Source organism: Brugia malayi, assembly GCF_000002995.4.
Source record: "Brugia malayi strain FR3 genome assembly, contig: Bm_v4_Chr3_scaffold_001, whole genome shotgun sequence".
NCBI classification, from domain to species: Eukaryota; Metazoa; Nematoda; class Chromadorea; order Rhabditida; family Onchocercidae; genus Brugia; species Brugia malayi.
In genome coordinates, this window is record NW_025062477.1 from 11,118,329 (window position 1) to 11,133,855 (window position 15,527).

The 15,527-nt window shown below is 27.0% G+C and overlaps 4 protein-coding genes across 4 annotated transcripts; all 4 read left to right on the forward strand.

Moving 5' to 3' along the window:
* Positions 1-2,085: 2,085 nt before the first annotated feature.
* On the forward strand, positions 2,086-2,819 carry Bm16 (Uncharacterized protein; the record flags this gene model as incomplete). Its single annotated transcript, XM_043080841.1, has 3 exons — positions 2,086-2,167; positions 2,481-2,561; positions 2,719-2,819. The coding sequence occupies 3 exons, from the start codon at positions 2,086-2,088 to the stop codon at positions 2,817-2,819; spliced, it is 264 nt and encodes an 87-aa protein (XP_042936775.1).
* A 2,286-nt stretch (positions 2,820-5,105) lies between these two features.
* Bm461 (Uncharacterized protein) lies at positions 5,106-5,781 on the forward strand (the record flags this gene model as incomplete). Its single annotated transcript, XM_001895423.2, has 3 exons — positions 5,106-5,187; positions 5,503-5,583; positions 5,681-5,781. 3 exons carry the CDS (start codon positions 5,106-5,108, stop codon positions 5,779-5,781), a joined length of 264 nt encoding a protein of 87 aa, XP_001895458.1.
* A 3,130-nt stretch (positions 5,782-8,911) lies between these two features.
* Positions 8,912-9,546, forward strand: Bm460 (Uncharacterized protein; the record flags this gene model as incomplete). The annotated part of the gene is made up of 3 exons (XM_043080842.1): positions 8,912-8,996; positions 9,260-9,340; positions 9,446-9,546. The coding sequence occupies 3 exons, from the start codon at positions 8,912-8,914 to the stop codon at positions 9,544-9,546; spliced, it is 267 nt and encodes an 88-aa protein (XP_042936776.1).
* Positions 9,547-13,715: 4,169 nt separating this feature from the next.
* Positions 13,716-14,388, forward strand: Bm9893 (Uncharacterized protein; the record flags this gene model as incomplete). Its single annotated transcript, XM_001895425.2, has 3 exons — positions 13,716-13,803; positions 14,101-14,181; positions 14,288-14,388. 3 exons carry the CDS (start codon positions 13,716-13,718, stop codon positions 14,386-14,388), a joined length of 270 nt encoding a protein of 89 aa, XP_001895460.2.
* Between the last annotated feature and the right edge of the window lie 1,139 nt (positions 14,389-15,527).

The window sequence follows — 15,527 nt, forward strand, 5'->3', positions numbered from 1 at the left end:
CATTTGCGTTTCCTAATTAAATCGTCTATCATCATGGAATATTTGTTGAAATTTACGATAAAAAAAAAGATAATTGAAATAAGCATAAATAAAATATTTACCTGAAATGTGCTAAGAGTAAAATACAATCTATAAGTTTTGCAAATGTTTGAAAATGTCCAATGATTCCGGAATTAGATTTTACCGTATATTAAGTTTGTTTGATTATAGTTGATTAAAACTAAAGGCAAAAGAAGGCAAATAAAAAATTGATGTTATCATTGCCGCTATCAGCATTTTAAATTAATTAATAACAAAATGAGAAAGTAAAATTATTATTGCTTCAAGTCAAGTTCATTTTAGTAACAGCGATAATAATAAACAATAATAATAATAACAATAATAATAATAAAATAATATAAAATAATAATAACAATAGTAATAATAATAAAAAAAGAGGAAGAAATACAAAAGTTTATATAATTTAAAGCTAAAAAGCAATTGTCATGAGGAATGCGTGCATTTATTTGGTCTTCGTTTTACCGATTGTTAAGATAATAAATCATTTAACAAATTAGTTATGCAGACAGGTGCGCGTGCAAAAGTGCGCACATATGACTGCAAGTATATTTTTAACTTTTCAAGTGCTATTAATATTGATACTCTTTTCAAATTAAAGGATCATTATTTATCTTTCTGAAAATTAGTTTTAAAAAAGGATAAAACATGTCACTGCCTAAAAAAACTAAGCACTTCAGTTTAATTTTCAAAAAAAAAAAAGAAATGAAATTTAAAAGTAAAATGCCATGAAATATGTCATTATGGCGTTTTTTTGTTATATGAGCAATTGACAATGTACTACAAACTATAAAATGAAATTTTTTTAGAAATATCAAATTGAGAAAAGAAGAAAGAAAGATCACTAATTTACTTCAAAATTACTATACTAATTATAAAATATATTTTATCTGCAAGCGTTGAAAATCGTGAAATTTGGGAAGGTTTTATTGTACCTTAATTAAATTAGTCTTTTAATTAAATTAATGCATTTGTTTCAAATTATTCCACAATTTTTATTATTTTATTTATATTGACTTTAGTTGAACAATAGCACAAAGAATGATATGCAACTTAATGGCGATAAGAGTAATGATCCAAACATGAATACAACCTTTTCAAGTAACTGAGAATGCATTGATCATAATGTTGAGAAAGTTCAATTAATAATAATACCAATTGATAAGCCAAATAAGTAAGATTAATTAATGAAAAACAATACTTAATTAATAAAAAAGAAATAACTTAGTGTCAATAGAATATCTAAAAATTTTCATTTGAAATTGGAGAAACTTAACACAGCGATATTCTTTGTAAACTAAAATATCACTATAAACATACATCTACTTGTTTCAAAAGTTAATAAATGTACAATTGCTCATTGTTAAGTTATTACTAACTATCATTTGCTTTTCCTAAAAAGTCAACATTATTAACTTTTAAGAGATTTTTGTAGTACTAAAATTTGATAGCTCAATTCAAAAAAAAAAAAATCGACAGATTTGCTCCCAAAATTCAGATCGCAAAAGATTTGAAAGAAAAAAAAAAACACACTATCGAATAGTTAAATCCTGTTAATTCCTATCATAAAATCTAGCAATGATAAATTGTTATCGTTGGTCAAAAAGCGCTTTTATTGTTATACGTTATATTCATTTTGTTCTTCCTTTTTCCATTCAACTCGAGAAAGTTAGAAAATAGAGCAGTCAAAGTATTTAAGATGCTATTTTTTTCATCTCCAACCATTATATAATTAATTCATTCTCTTCTTTACTTTCAATTTTTAAGAAAAAGCTTTTACATATTATATTTATCGGTGAGCCGATCTTTCTCGACCAAACTTCAAAAGATTACTCTCAAAAAATGTAGTAAGTAGGAATAAAACTTTAGGAAATATTAATTATAAACAATAATTATAATATCTTTTTAAGCTAAAATATGTGAAGAATTGTGTTTCTCGACAAAGCTTCAAAATTTATTGCTCTTAAATAATGTAGTAATTAAGAGTAAAACTTCAGGAAATATTAATTATAATACGATTGATTTAATATGGCAAAATTGTTGGTATATATTGCTTTTATCATTTATTGTAGTGGCCAAGCCAACCAAGCAGGGAGAGGAAATGCAGCAGGTATGAATCTCACTTTTTCACTTCTCTTCCAGATATGTTTATCATGAAATACAAGTCTAGGTATGTGCTCGATGCAAAATTTCTGCTGAAACAGCATTTGACGGTGGAAATACCTTCAATTTGAATGCCAGTACGTTTAGTTTTGCAGTGCAACATGAATTACTTTGTCACTCAATGCTTATGCAAAAAACTTGGAATGATTTGTATTATTGTAGGTGATAAGTTAGAAATGATTAAATAGTAGTTAGTAATCATTTTAAGTTATCTCAAAAGTTCTGCAATGTTAATGAATATTCCCCGGCATCAATTTTAGATGGGGAGATTATCACAGATTATAAAGTTGACAAGTTATGGGATGATGGCTCGTTAATACAAACGACGCAAGTGGAAGAATGTATGTACATTTCACAATGAATTAATTAATTAATTAATTGGATTTTTTAATTTTGAATATTTAATCATTTCAAGAATTTGATCACTCTTCTTAGTTTCATTTGTTGGTTTTATTCAATTCTGGAAGAAATGAATTTTTATTTTTTTTATGATTGTAGCAACGCTGCTGAATTGTGATAGAATGGAAGATGGAAGAGTATCTATTTTGGAAGAAAAACCATTGCTGTTTGTGCGAAACACTCTTAATTTGATAAAGTGAAATTATTAGAATTGTTAATATGCAAGTGATAAAGGTTGATAATCACATTTTAACATTGAAAAGATCAGTGTACTAATGAAAGGAATCCGAAAGACGGAAGTCAAATGAAAAAGAAAAAACAAGAATTCGTATATTTTCATTTTATAAGAGAAATAATGAATGATATAACCTCAAATCTTTGTTTCCTCGTAGAATATATCAATTTTTTACAAGTGAACTTACACTGATTTCACAGATTCTTTAAAATTTTCTTCTTAAAAAGTTTTTTTTCTTTCTAAACTTTCTCAAAATTCTGTCTTAAAAGTATTTCCTTTCTTAGAACTTCTTAAAAAAGGAGCTATTTAAAAAAAAAAAAAAAAAAAGAAGTCAAGAACTTGTATATTTCCATTTTTCGTACCTTAATTGAATTAATTCTTATTGTCATTTGTTTCAAAATTATTCTAAAATTCGTATTATTTTAGTCATGTTAAGCCATCAATAAAATTAACATTACTAACGCCAAGAATGGCACGTTGAAGCGAGGCCATGATCCAAACACGAATACAATCTTTTTAGCTAATTGAGATGGCACTGATCGCATAGTGAAAAAGGTACGAATAATTAAATACTATTCGATAAATCAAATGAGCAATAAGAATTAATGATGTCAAAGCAATACTTAATTTAAAAAAAATGCTTAGTGTCAAGAAAGTATTTAGAAGTTTTAATTTAAAATTAAAATGACTAGTCATCATTACCTCACTACTTTTAAACTAAAATGTCACTACAAACATATTTCATTTGCTCCAAAGTTAATAAATGTGCATTTGCTCATTTTTAAGTTATTACTAACTCTTATTTGCCATTTCTAAAAGGTCAACATTATCAACTTTTAAGATATGAAGGAAAAAAAAAAGTAATGCTAAAATCTGATAGCTCAATTTAGAACGAAATCAATGATTTACCTATTAAATTCGGACTGTAGTAGATATCAGAGAAAAAAAATATAGTATCCAATACTTAATCCTATCAAAAATTGTTCCTAATTCTTATCAAAACAAATCATGAGATTAAAATTTTAAGTTTTCATCTTTTTGTCAAGTTTTTACAATTAAAAAAAAGGTAATGACAAACTGTTATCAGTGGTCAAAAAGTATTTTTTGTTTTCCTACGTTTTACCAACTTTGTTCTTCCTTTTTCCATTCAACTCGAGAAATTTAGAAAATAGAGCAAAAGGATTCCATTGTCAAAGTATAGAAGACGGCATTTTTTTTCTACAACCGTTATAATTTTTTTCGATTATTTATTTTTAATTTTTAAGAAAATGTTTTAGATACTATATTTATCAGTAGGAAATGATCAATGAAGAACTTTTTTTTTCTCAACAAAGCTTCGAAAGTTATTATTCTCAAATAATGTAGCAATTACGAGTAAATCTTTAGAAAATATAAGTTATAAAAAAAGAAAATTATATCTTTTTAAACTAAAATGTAACTACAAACATACATCTATTTGCTTCAAAAGTTAATAAATGCGCAATTGCTCATTGTTAAGTTATTACTTTTGCTATTCCCAAAAAGTCAAATTTTCTTAAGCTCAATTCAGAAAAAAAAAAAAAAAAAAAAAACAATATATTTACTTCCATAATTCAGATCGTAAAAGATTTGAAAGAAAAAAATAACTATCGAATACAATTGCTCATTGTTATGTTATTACTAACTGTCATTTGCTATTCTTCAAAAACCAACGATTTTAACTTTTAAGAAGTAATAGAAATTTTCGTAATATTAAAATTCAAATGAAAATCAATAGATTTACGTCCAAAATTCAAACTGCATTTTAAGATTTCAGAGAAAAAAACAACTACCAAGTGGCGAAATCTTATTAATTTCTACCAGAAATTATTCTTAATTCCTAACAAAAAAAGAAATTTCACATTATTTCTGTCAAGTGTTTTTTATAATTTAAAAAGGCAATGATAAATTAATATCGCTATAAAAAAGAAGCACTTTTGTCGTTCTACGTTCTACTAACTTTGTTCTTCCTTTTTCCATTCAACTCGAGATATTAAGAAAATAGAACAAAAGGATTCCATTGTCAAAGTATAAAAGACGCCACTTTTTCATTTCCAATCATTATAATTAGTTCGGTCAATTTTTTTCCCATTTTTAAGAAAAGTTCATAGAAACTATATTTATCAGTGAACCCATATTTCTCGACCAAACTTCAAAAGTTATTACTCTCAAATAATGTAATACTTAGGAGTGAAACTTTAGGAAATATTAATTATAACACAATTGATTTGATATGGCAAAGTTGTTGGTATATATTGCTTTCATTATTTATTGCCAAGCTGCCAACCAAGCACAGCCAGGAGCACGTGGAGCAGGTATGCATCCTTCCTTTTTTGTCACTTCTCTTCCAGGTATGTTTATCATGAAATACAAGTCTAAGTATGTGCTCTGTGCATTCCGTAATATTTCAAAAATTTCTGCTGTAACAGCATTTGACGGTGGAAGTTACTTCAGTTCGAATGCCATTTACTTTTAATTTTGCAGACAGAGTGAATTACTTAACTACTCGATTGTTTTGCTAAAAAATTTGAAATGATTCGTGCTATTATCGGCTGATAAGTTAAAAAGAATAAAATAGCAGTAATCATTTCAAAGTAATGTTAGACAGACTTCCCTGGCACCAATTTCAGCCGCGGAGATTATCACAAATTATAAAGTTGACAAGTTATGGGATGATGGCTCATTAATACAAACGACGCAAGTGGAAGAATGTATGTTTGTTTCATAAAGAATTGACTTATTAGCGCTTTTTAATTCTGAATAATTAAATTCAGTCCTGAATTTACATAAATATTTCGATGATTGCAGCAATACTATTGAATTGTGATAGAATGGAAGATGGAAGAGTGTCTATTTTGGAAGAGAAACCATTGCTGTTTGTGCGAAATACTCTTAATTTGATAAAGTGAAATTATTAGAATTGTTAATATGCAAGTGATAAAGGTTGATAATCACATTTTAACATCGAAAAATTCAATGTACTAATGAAAGGAATCCGAAAGACGGAAGTCAAATGAAAAAGAAAAAACAAGAATTCGTATTTTTCATTTTATAAGAGAAATAATGAATGATAAAAGCTCATATTGTTGTTACCTCGTGGCAAAAGATAAGATTTTCAACTTATCAGTTTTTATATTGATTTTAAGAGACTGCCTGAAAACTTTTTTAAAAAAAAGGGAACTGTTTTCTAACAAATAAAAGAAAAAAGAAAACAAGAACTCATATATTTTCATTTCACATTTTTATTTTCTATGTTGATTTTAAGCGATTATTCGAAGTAGTTTTAAAAAAAAGGAACTATTTTTTCGCACAAGTATTTGATCATATTGAAACTGAAATTGTAAATCTTCGATAAGTTTGAATTTTCATTTTTGCCATGATATTTGATCTCCAAAAGCATACAAAAATATTTAAAGTGAAGTATGCACCAAAAATTTTAATTGTAGAGACTTTAGAAGAAAGAAAATTTCAATAGTAACCGTTTTGATTTTTTCTTTCATGCAAGAAATTTACAACTATCTTACAAGCCAACACTGCTTCTCATAAAAATTCGATATTTAAAACAATTGTTTGAGTACCTTTATTATTTATAGGATTGCTTCATATTGATTTCTAATATTAATGACTGAAATCTCAGTGAATCTGAAAGCAAATAGCAGCAAATGTTTCAATTCGGATAGTTACGAAAACATTTAGCATTGTATCAAGACATCATGCTGCTTTTTAATATCAGTGATTTAAATTTGAATGAATTCTAAATGCAAATATCAGAGCTTTCTATCACTTTTGCTATTACTAGCAAGTGGTTGCAAAGAGTAGCAGGTGGTAATAACTAGTACCAATTAGCACACGTAGTAAGTAAATTAACTAAAAGTCTTTGAAATCATCTAGCTAATTATTTAAGTTAAGATTATGATGATGGACTACGAATTTCAATGTGATCTTTATCTTCGGTTTTATTTTTATGAAATTTTTTTAAGTTGCAAGCATATTCTACTTATGCTTTGTTCTTAATTTCTTGTTTTTTTTTTTTCTTTTTTTTTATTTTGACTTTTTTGTTCATATTTAGCATATTTTAAAAAAAAAAGAAAAAAAAAGATAAAGAGAAATTTTATTGAACTTAAGAAATACCGCAAATGGAGTAAAAGCATAAGTGATTTGAACACTACTGCAAATATCAGACAGCTTATAATCAGCAATTATGCAGTGAAATGTTAAAAAAACTCTATTTTTTAATGAATAACAATAAATTAATTTTTTTTTTCTGATTTCTAAGACATTAAAATAATCACAGAAAACACATAACAATTGTGGTTAATAAAGTGATATGTAAAAAGAAAAAATAATTGTTTGTGTATAAAAGAGAAAAAAATGAAATTGGCAAAAATAACGAAATATCATTTATTGATTAGAAATATTTAAAAAAAAAATGTAGCTTGTGAGAAAAGATTCAGTATTAGGCTTAAAAGTAAGTAAAAAGCGATGAAACAGTAAAAAAAACTATTAGACAGAAACCTTTAAAAACTAAGATTTGATAAAACAGATAAATATAATAAACAAATGGAAAATGAAAATGAAATGAAATTAGCAACAAAAAAATGTGAAAATGAAAATCAATAATAAAAAGTAGAAATGTGAATTATTAAACAAGAAGGATACTATATATTTACCAGTAATAGTATACATTGTGCAAAAAGAAGGTAATTTAATAAAAAAGTGAAAAAAAAAAAATTCAATCTATCGCAAAGAAAAAAGAACTATGAATAAATACATAATAAAAGAAACTACCATAAAAAATATGTGAAAGATGGATATAATAAGTATATTAACTTACCATAGTTTGTTTCCGTCTTTCCGTGTTTAAAATACATAAAAGGAAAGAGTGTACCATCATAAAATTAAGTAAACTGTTGGAAAGGTATTTAATGCATTTTAGATTTTTAAGCACTTTTTAAAAAATTTGAACCATTTTAGGTCTTCAAGCAATTTCAAGAAATTTACATAATTTGCATAATTGAGAATGAAAATGAAGCAAAAAAATGATAAAATCGTCATAAAAACTGGCGTTCAAATTAAATAAACGTTAGCTGAGCATTAACGCTATAAATGATATGTAACTTCAAGTAAGTAAAATGAGGCTGTGATCCAAACATGAATGTAGTCTTTTCAGGAAACCGAAATGGCATTCATCGTACAGCACAGAAGGTTCAGCTGATGTTAATACAAATTTGGCAAATCAAATAAGTACGAATAATTAATGATATAAAAGCAATATTTAATCAATTTAAAAGAAATAACATAATGTCAAGAGAATGTATATAAATTTTCATTTGAAATTAGAAAAACTTGACATGTTGATATTATTTTTAAATTAAAATTTCACCATAAGTATACATTTATTTGCTTCAAAAATTAACAAATGTGCAATTGCTCACTGTTAAGTTATTACTAATTCTCATTTGCTATTCCTAAAAATCAACAATATTAGCTTTTAAGATGTAATAGAAATTTTCGTGATATTAAAATTCAAATGAAAATCAATAGATTTACTCCCAAAGTTCGGACTACATTTTAATATTTCAGAGAAAAAACACTATCGAGTGGCAGAATCCTGTTAATTCCCTAAAGAAAAGAAAATTTTCTTATTTCCTATCAAAAAATGATAGAAAATGTAAAATTTTTTGTCAACTGTTTCTATAATTAAAAAAGCAATGATAAATTGTTATCGGTAGTTTAAAAAAAAAGCATTTTTGTCATTCTACGTTCTACTAACTTTGTTCTTCCTTTTTCCATTAAACTCGAGAAATTTAGAACAAAAGGATTTCACTGTCAAAGTATAAAAGACGCCATTTTTTCATCTCCAATCATTATAATTAGTTCGGTCATTTTTTTTCCCATTTTTAAGAAAAGTTCATAGAAACTATATTTATCAGTGAACCCATATTTCTCGACCAAACTTCAAAAGTTATTACTCTCAAATAATGTAATACTTAGGAGTGAAACTTTAGGAAATATAAATTATAACACAATTGATTTGATATGGCAAAGTTGTTGGTATATATTGCTTTCATCATTTATTGTGGTGGTCAAGCTGGTAACCAAGCAGGTAGACAAGTTGTGGCAGGTATGCATCTTTCCTTTTTTGTCACTTCTCTTCCAGGTATGTTCAATATGAAATACAAATCTAAGTATGTGCTCTGTGCATTCTGTTATATTCCAAAAATTGACGATGGAGTAACTTCAGTTCGAATGTCACTTAAGATTAGTTTTGCAGCACAACGTGAATTATCATGGGCTAATAAGTTAGAAATGATAAAATAGTAATAATCATTTCAAGTTATCTCAAAAATGTTATGTTGATCAAATATTCCCTGGCATCAATTTCAGCCGTGGAGATTATCACAGATTATAAAATTGACAAGTTATGGGATGATGGCTCATTGACACAGACAACCCAAGTAGAAGAATGTATGTTAATTTTATAAAGGATTGATTATTAGCACTTTTCAGTTTTGAACAATTAATTTCAGTTCTGGAAGAAATGAATTTCCATAATAATTTCTATATTTGCAGCAATGCTATTGAATTGTGATAGAATGGAAGATGGAAGAGTGTCTATTTTGGAAGAGAAACCATTGCTGTTTGTGCGAAACACTCTTAATTTGATAAAGTGAAATTATTAGAATTGTTAATATGCAAGTGATAAAGGTTGATAATCACATTTTAACATCGAAAAATTCAATGTACTAATGAAAGGAATCCGAAAGACGGAAGTCAAATGAAAAGAAAAAACAAGAATTCGTATATTTTCATTCTATAAGAGAAATAGTAAATGATAAAACCTGAAATTTTTGTGTATATTTCTTCGTGGAAAAAGCGAACTTATCTGTTTTTATAGGATTTTAGTGATTTTTTTAGTTTCTTTTTTGTTTGAAGCGTCTCGAAGAAGAATCAAGAAACAAAAAAAAAAAAAAAATTTCAGTATGAAACGTCAAAAAATTTTGAAAATTAATTTAATTCCAGCTGTTCCATGCAAAAAAATTTATAATGTTCCTTATAATCGAGTGCTGCATTCGATAAAAATTAAATGCTTAAAAAGACTGTCTGATTCATTAGGCATAAATCAATTGGTAATGTTTAGAAAATGAAAATTACAATTGGGAAGAAGAAAGGACTATATTTAACAATGACTAAAGCGTAATAATTCTGAATTAGATCTGTTGAAAGCTATTTGCTAATTTACATAATAATAATATTAACTTATTCATTCGGATTTAAATTAAATATCAAAAAACAGTATGATATCTCCTAACTTTACTTGAAACATTTTTATATCTGTCGCATTGATTTCTTTTATTTGCCTTCGCTCTAATATATTTAAATGGAAAAAAGTGCAGTAAGTAAAGTAAAGTAAGTTGAAAAGCATGCAAAAGTGAAAGTAATCATAAAAACACACAACAACTATGACTACCAAAAAGACATTGATATTGCAGAATACAAAATTAAAATAAATTGATTTGCCGATCAATCAAAGAATTGAATCAATTTGCTCTTTGTAAATTTCTAAAAATTTAGAATGTACTAATTTAATTGCTAATTAATTTGATCTATGGCATTTTGCAGATTTCCAAATTTCCAAAAAAGGTGATATTTCTGACGTATTCCATACATTTTAATTGTATAAATGGCACAATAATATGATCACAATAGATAAAAGATTTGATAATTGTTTAGCTCAGACTTGTTATAATTAGGCCTGTGACATATCAGTTGCTACTTAATTGGTTAATAATTTGCAAACTTCACGAAATATCAGCTTAATTTTTCATTTTTTCCCAAGCAATGAAATTATCGGTGAGTCAATCTAAGGTAATATTTACTTTTATCGGTGAGTCAATCTAAGGTAATGAAAGAAAGCATTAAATTTGGGTATAAAAAAAAATTACTTTCTAGGACAGCGTATCATCCACAGTAAGTGACGAAACGATGTTTCGCCTGGATGAAGGCCTAGCAGCTGTATTTCGTAAAAGGATTTGTATTAAGGTAGAAGTTGAGAAGAGATCCTTCATGGTTATGTACAATTAATTGATTGTTAACGTGGGAGTGATGATGATGATGAATTCCTTATTAGGTTCCGAGGATAGTCACAGTCAGAATGTAGATAAAGAAAGAGAGAGGTAATTTAATGTTTAAACTAAGACACAATGTATGCAGAAAACGTAAGATTAGGAAACAAAGAGTTTGAGCTACAAGCATTATCGGAAACAAAACATGAAGAATCTATAGTAAAGACATGAGATTGGGGACAATGCATAAAGGATTTACAATATAAACATGCTGAAACAAAGAGTTTGATGTATAAGCATTACTTGGGATGGATTCATCGGACATTATTTCGCTTTCATTTACATTTTTATTTTTTATATTTTAGAGTTTTGCGCTATTAAAATTTTGCGACAACGATCATTTCTTTACTTTTGTGATTAGAGTGATAGTCGCTTGTTCTTTTTGATAATTTCATCTTTCCTATGATCCTTATAACATATTGCAAATGTAGACAATATGAATGTAAGGAATCATTTGTAAAAAATATAACTGTTTTTGATGTTAACAAAAAAAATTTTTAATTAAGTTATTGTTTTTTTGGGTCAAAGATCACCAGGCAGTGTTGCATATTGTGTAAAATGCATTTTTAAATTTCTGAGTGCTTTTTCCAATAGTTTTTTCATTTGTTCGCTGAATTTGCTGTGAATTTAATCATTTATTTCAATTTTCCAAAAAGTTTTTTAATAACTTTCTTCAAAGCGTAAATTTGCAGTCTTTCACTTTCACACAAATAACTTTTGCGCAAGTCATTCGCACTTTCTGACGCTTCCTTATCATTTAATTAAAGAAACTACTGATAGTCTTCAGATTTTTGTTTTTATTTTTTTCCTTCACCCTTACAGCTCCGTCTACTTTATCTATGTTATTGCTTAAGGTTTCTGTGATTTTAATAATTTCCTTCCTTCTTATGTAAACTGTTTTCCTTTCATTGATAATTTAATATAAGCTAACTTAATTTTTTTTCTTTAATTTGCTATATTCAATTGCTATCAATTAGGTATGTTTGTTTTTCAAGGTATTTTCCGGGTTTCACTTGTTGCTAGTTGCTACCATTGTTATCATTTTCTGCTACCTGCTACCTGTTATTATTAATCGTTCCACTTGCTACCTCTTATCACCTGTTACTAATTGCTACCACTTGCTACTACTTATTAGATACTATTTACAACGAATCTTCATTAATTACTTGTTACTTCTAACATGGAAGAAATGAATTTACAGAATTTCTATGATTGCAGCAATACTGTCCAAATATGAACTTTCTAAAAAGATGGAACTGTTTAAAAGAAAAAAAGATCAAAGAAACAACTTGTATATTTTAATTTCACAAGAGATTTTATCTTAATTAAATTAGTTCTTTTAATTAAATTAGCGGATTTCCTTTAAAATAATTCCACAATTATTATTTCAGTTATATTAAGTCATCTATAAAGCCAATGTTAGCTGGATATTAGCGCCATGAATGATAACTTAATAATAAATGAAGCAATAAATGTGCATTTGCTCATTTTTAAGTTATTACTAACTCTTATTTGCCATTTCTAAAAGGTCAACATTATCAACTTTTAAGATATGAAGGAAAAAAAAAGTAATGCTAAAATTTGATAGCTCAATTTAGAAGGAAATCAATGATTTACTTATTAAATTCGGACTATAGTAGATTTCAGAGAAAAAAAATATAGTATCCAATACTTAATCCTATTAGTTTCTATCAAAAATTGTTCCTAATTCTTATCAAAACAAATCATGAGGAAAAATTTTTAAGTTTTCACTTTTTTGTCAAGTTTTTACAATTAAAAAAAAAGGTAATGACAAACTGTTATCAGTGGTCAAAAAGTATTTTTTGTTTTCCTACGTTTTACCAACTTTGTTCTTCCTTTTCCATTCGACTCGAGAAATTTAGAAAATAGAGCAAAAGGATTCCATTGTCAAATTATAAAAGATGCCATTTTTTTCATCTCCAACCATTATAATTCGGTCGTTTTTTTTTTTTTTTTTAATTTTTAAGAAAATGTTTTTAGCTACTATATTTGTCAGTAAACCGATCCTTCTCGACCAAACTTCAAAAGTTATTACTTCCAAAAAATGTAGTATTTAGGAATAAAACTTTAGGAAATATTAATTATAAAAAAAAAAAATTATAATATCTTTTTAAGCTCAAATATGACTACAAACATACATCTATTTGCTTCAAAAGTTAATAAATGTAGAATTGTTCATTGTTAGATTATTACTTTTGCTATTCCTAAAAAGTCAACGCTATTAACTTTCAAGTTGTACAGAAATTTCCCTAATACTAAAATTTAGTAGCTCAATTCAGAAAAAAAAGTAATAGATTTACTTCCATAATTCAGATCGCAAGATTTCAAAGAAAATAATACACTATCGAATAGTTAAATCCTTTTCCTGTCAAAACACAAACAATGATGAATTGTTGTCGCTGGTCAAAAAGCGCTTTTTGTCATTGTACGTTCTATTCACTTTGTTCTTCCTTTTTCCATTTAACTCGAGAAATTTAGAAAATAGAGCAAAAGGATTCCATTGTTGAAGTATAAAAAGAGCTATTTTTTCATGTTCAACCACTATAATTAATTCATTTTCTTTATTATTTTCAACTTTTAAGGAAATGTTTTTAGCTGCTATAATTATCGGTGAAGATTTCGAAACTTACTACTCTTAAATAATGAATTACGAGTAAAACTTCAGGAATTATAAATTATAATAGGACTTATCTGATATGACAAAGTTGTTGGTATATCTTGCTTTCATCATTTATTGTGGTGGCCAAGCCAACCGAGGAGGAGCGGCACCAAATAATGGAGCAGGTATGTGTGTCACGTTTCTGTCATTCAACTTCTCTTTCAAGTGAAATGCTGGTTTGGGTATATATTCCATGCGTTCTTTAAAATTCCAATCTATGTTAAAATTTTTACTGAAACAGCATTTTAAGGTGGAAGTAATTTCAGCTCGAATGCCCCTTATGTTTACTTTTGTAGCACAATTTGAAATGATTCTTGTTAATATGGATTGATAAGCTGAAAATGATAAAATAGAAATAACCATTTCAAATTATCTCAAAAGTTTTTGTGATGTTAGATAGATATTACCTGGCATCAATTTAGGTGGGGAGATTATCACAGATTATAAAGTTGACAAGTTATGGGATGATGGCTCGTTAATACAAACAACGCAAGTGGAAGAATGTATGTTTGTTTCATAAAGAATTGATTTATTAGTACTTTTTAATTTTGAATAATTAATTTCAGTTCTGGAAGAAATGAATTCCCATAATAATTTCTATATTTGCAGCAATGCTATTGAATTGTGATAGAATGGAAGATGGAAGAGTGTCTATTTTGGAAGAGAAACCATTGCTGTTTGTGCGAAACACTCTTAATTTGATAAAGTGAAACTATTAGAATTGTTAATATGCAAGTGATAAAGGTTGATAGTCACATTTTTACATTGAAAAGATCAGTGTACTAATGAAAGGAATCCGAAAGACGGAAGTCAAATGAAAAAGAAGAAAACAAGAATTCGTATATTTTCATTTTAAAAGAGAAATAATGAATAACAGGAGCTGAAATTGTTATGCATATCGCCTCGAAATGCTCATTCATAAAAAAAGATATGATTTTCAAGTTATCAGTTTTCCATTTATGTGTTTAAAATACATAAAAGGAAGAAAGTGTACCTATATAAAACAAGTATGCTGTTGGAAAGGTATTCAATCCATTTTAGATTTTTAACCAATTTCAAAAAATTTACATAAGTTGTATAATTGAGCGTGAAATGAAGCAAAAATGTGACATCTCTATTGAAATTCGTCGTAAGTCATAAAGACTGGCGTTCAAATTAAATAAATAGCCAGAAGATTTGACCTGCTATTAGTTACTACTAATAGTAAATCAGTTAATTAGCACAGGTGTGCATGCAAGCATGCACGCCTATGACTGCAAGCATATTTCTCACTCGTCAACTGCTAACAATTTTGATATTCATTTATGAGACTAAGTTAAGGGATTTCTCTTTCAAATTAAATTAAGGGATCACTATTATTTATCTTCCTTTCACAATTCTTATTATTTTGTTATATTAAATCATCTGCAGCCAATGTTAGCTAAATATTAGCGTTAAGAATGATATGCGACTTAATGGCTGATCCAAACTGGCATTAATCATAATGTACAGAAAGTCCAATTGATGTTAATGCCAATTCATAAATTAAATAAGCAAGGTTAATTAAATGATATAAAAGCAATATTTAGTCAATTTAAAAGTAAATAACTTAATAAAGAAAGAATGTATTAAGAGAATGTATAGAAATTTTCATTTGAAATTGGAAAAACTTGACATGGAGATATTCTTTTAAGCAAAAATGTCAATACATACATACATTTACTTATTTAAAAGTTAATGTGCAATTGCTCATTGTTAAGTTATTACTAATTCTCATTTGCTATTCCTAAAAATCAACGATATTAAATTTAAAAATGTAACAGAAACTTTCGTGATACCTAAAGTGAACATTTTCAATTCAGATGAAAAC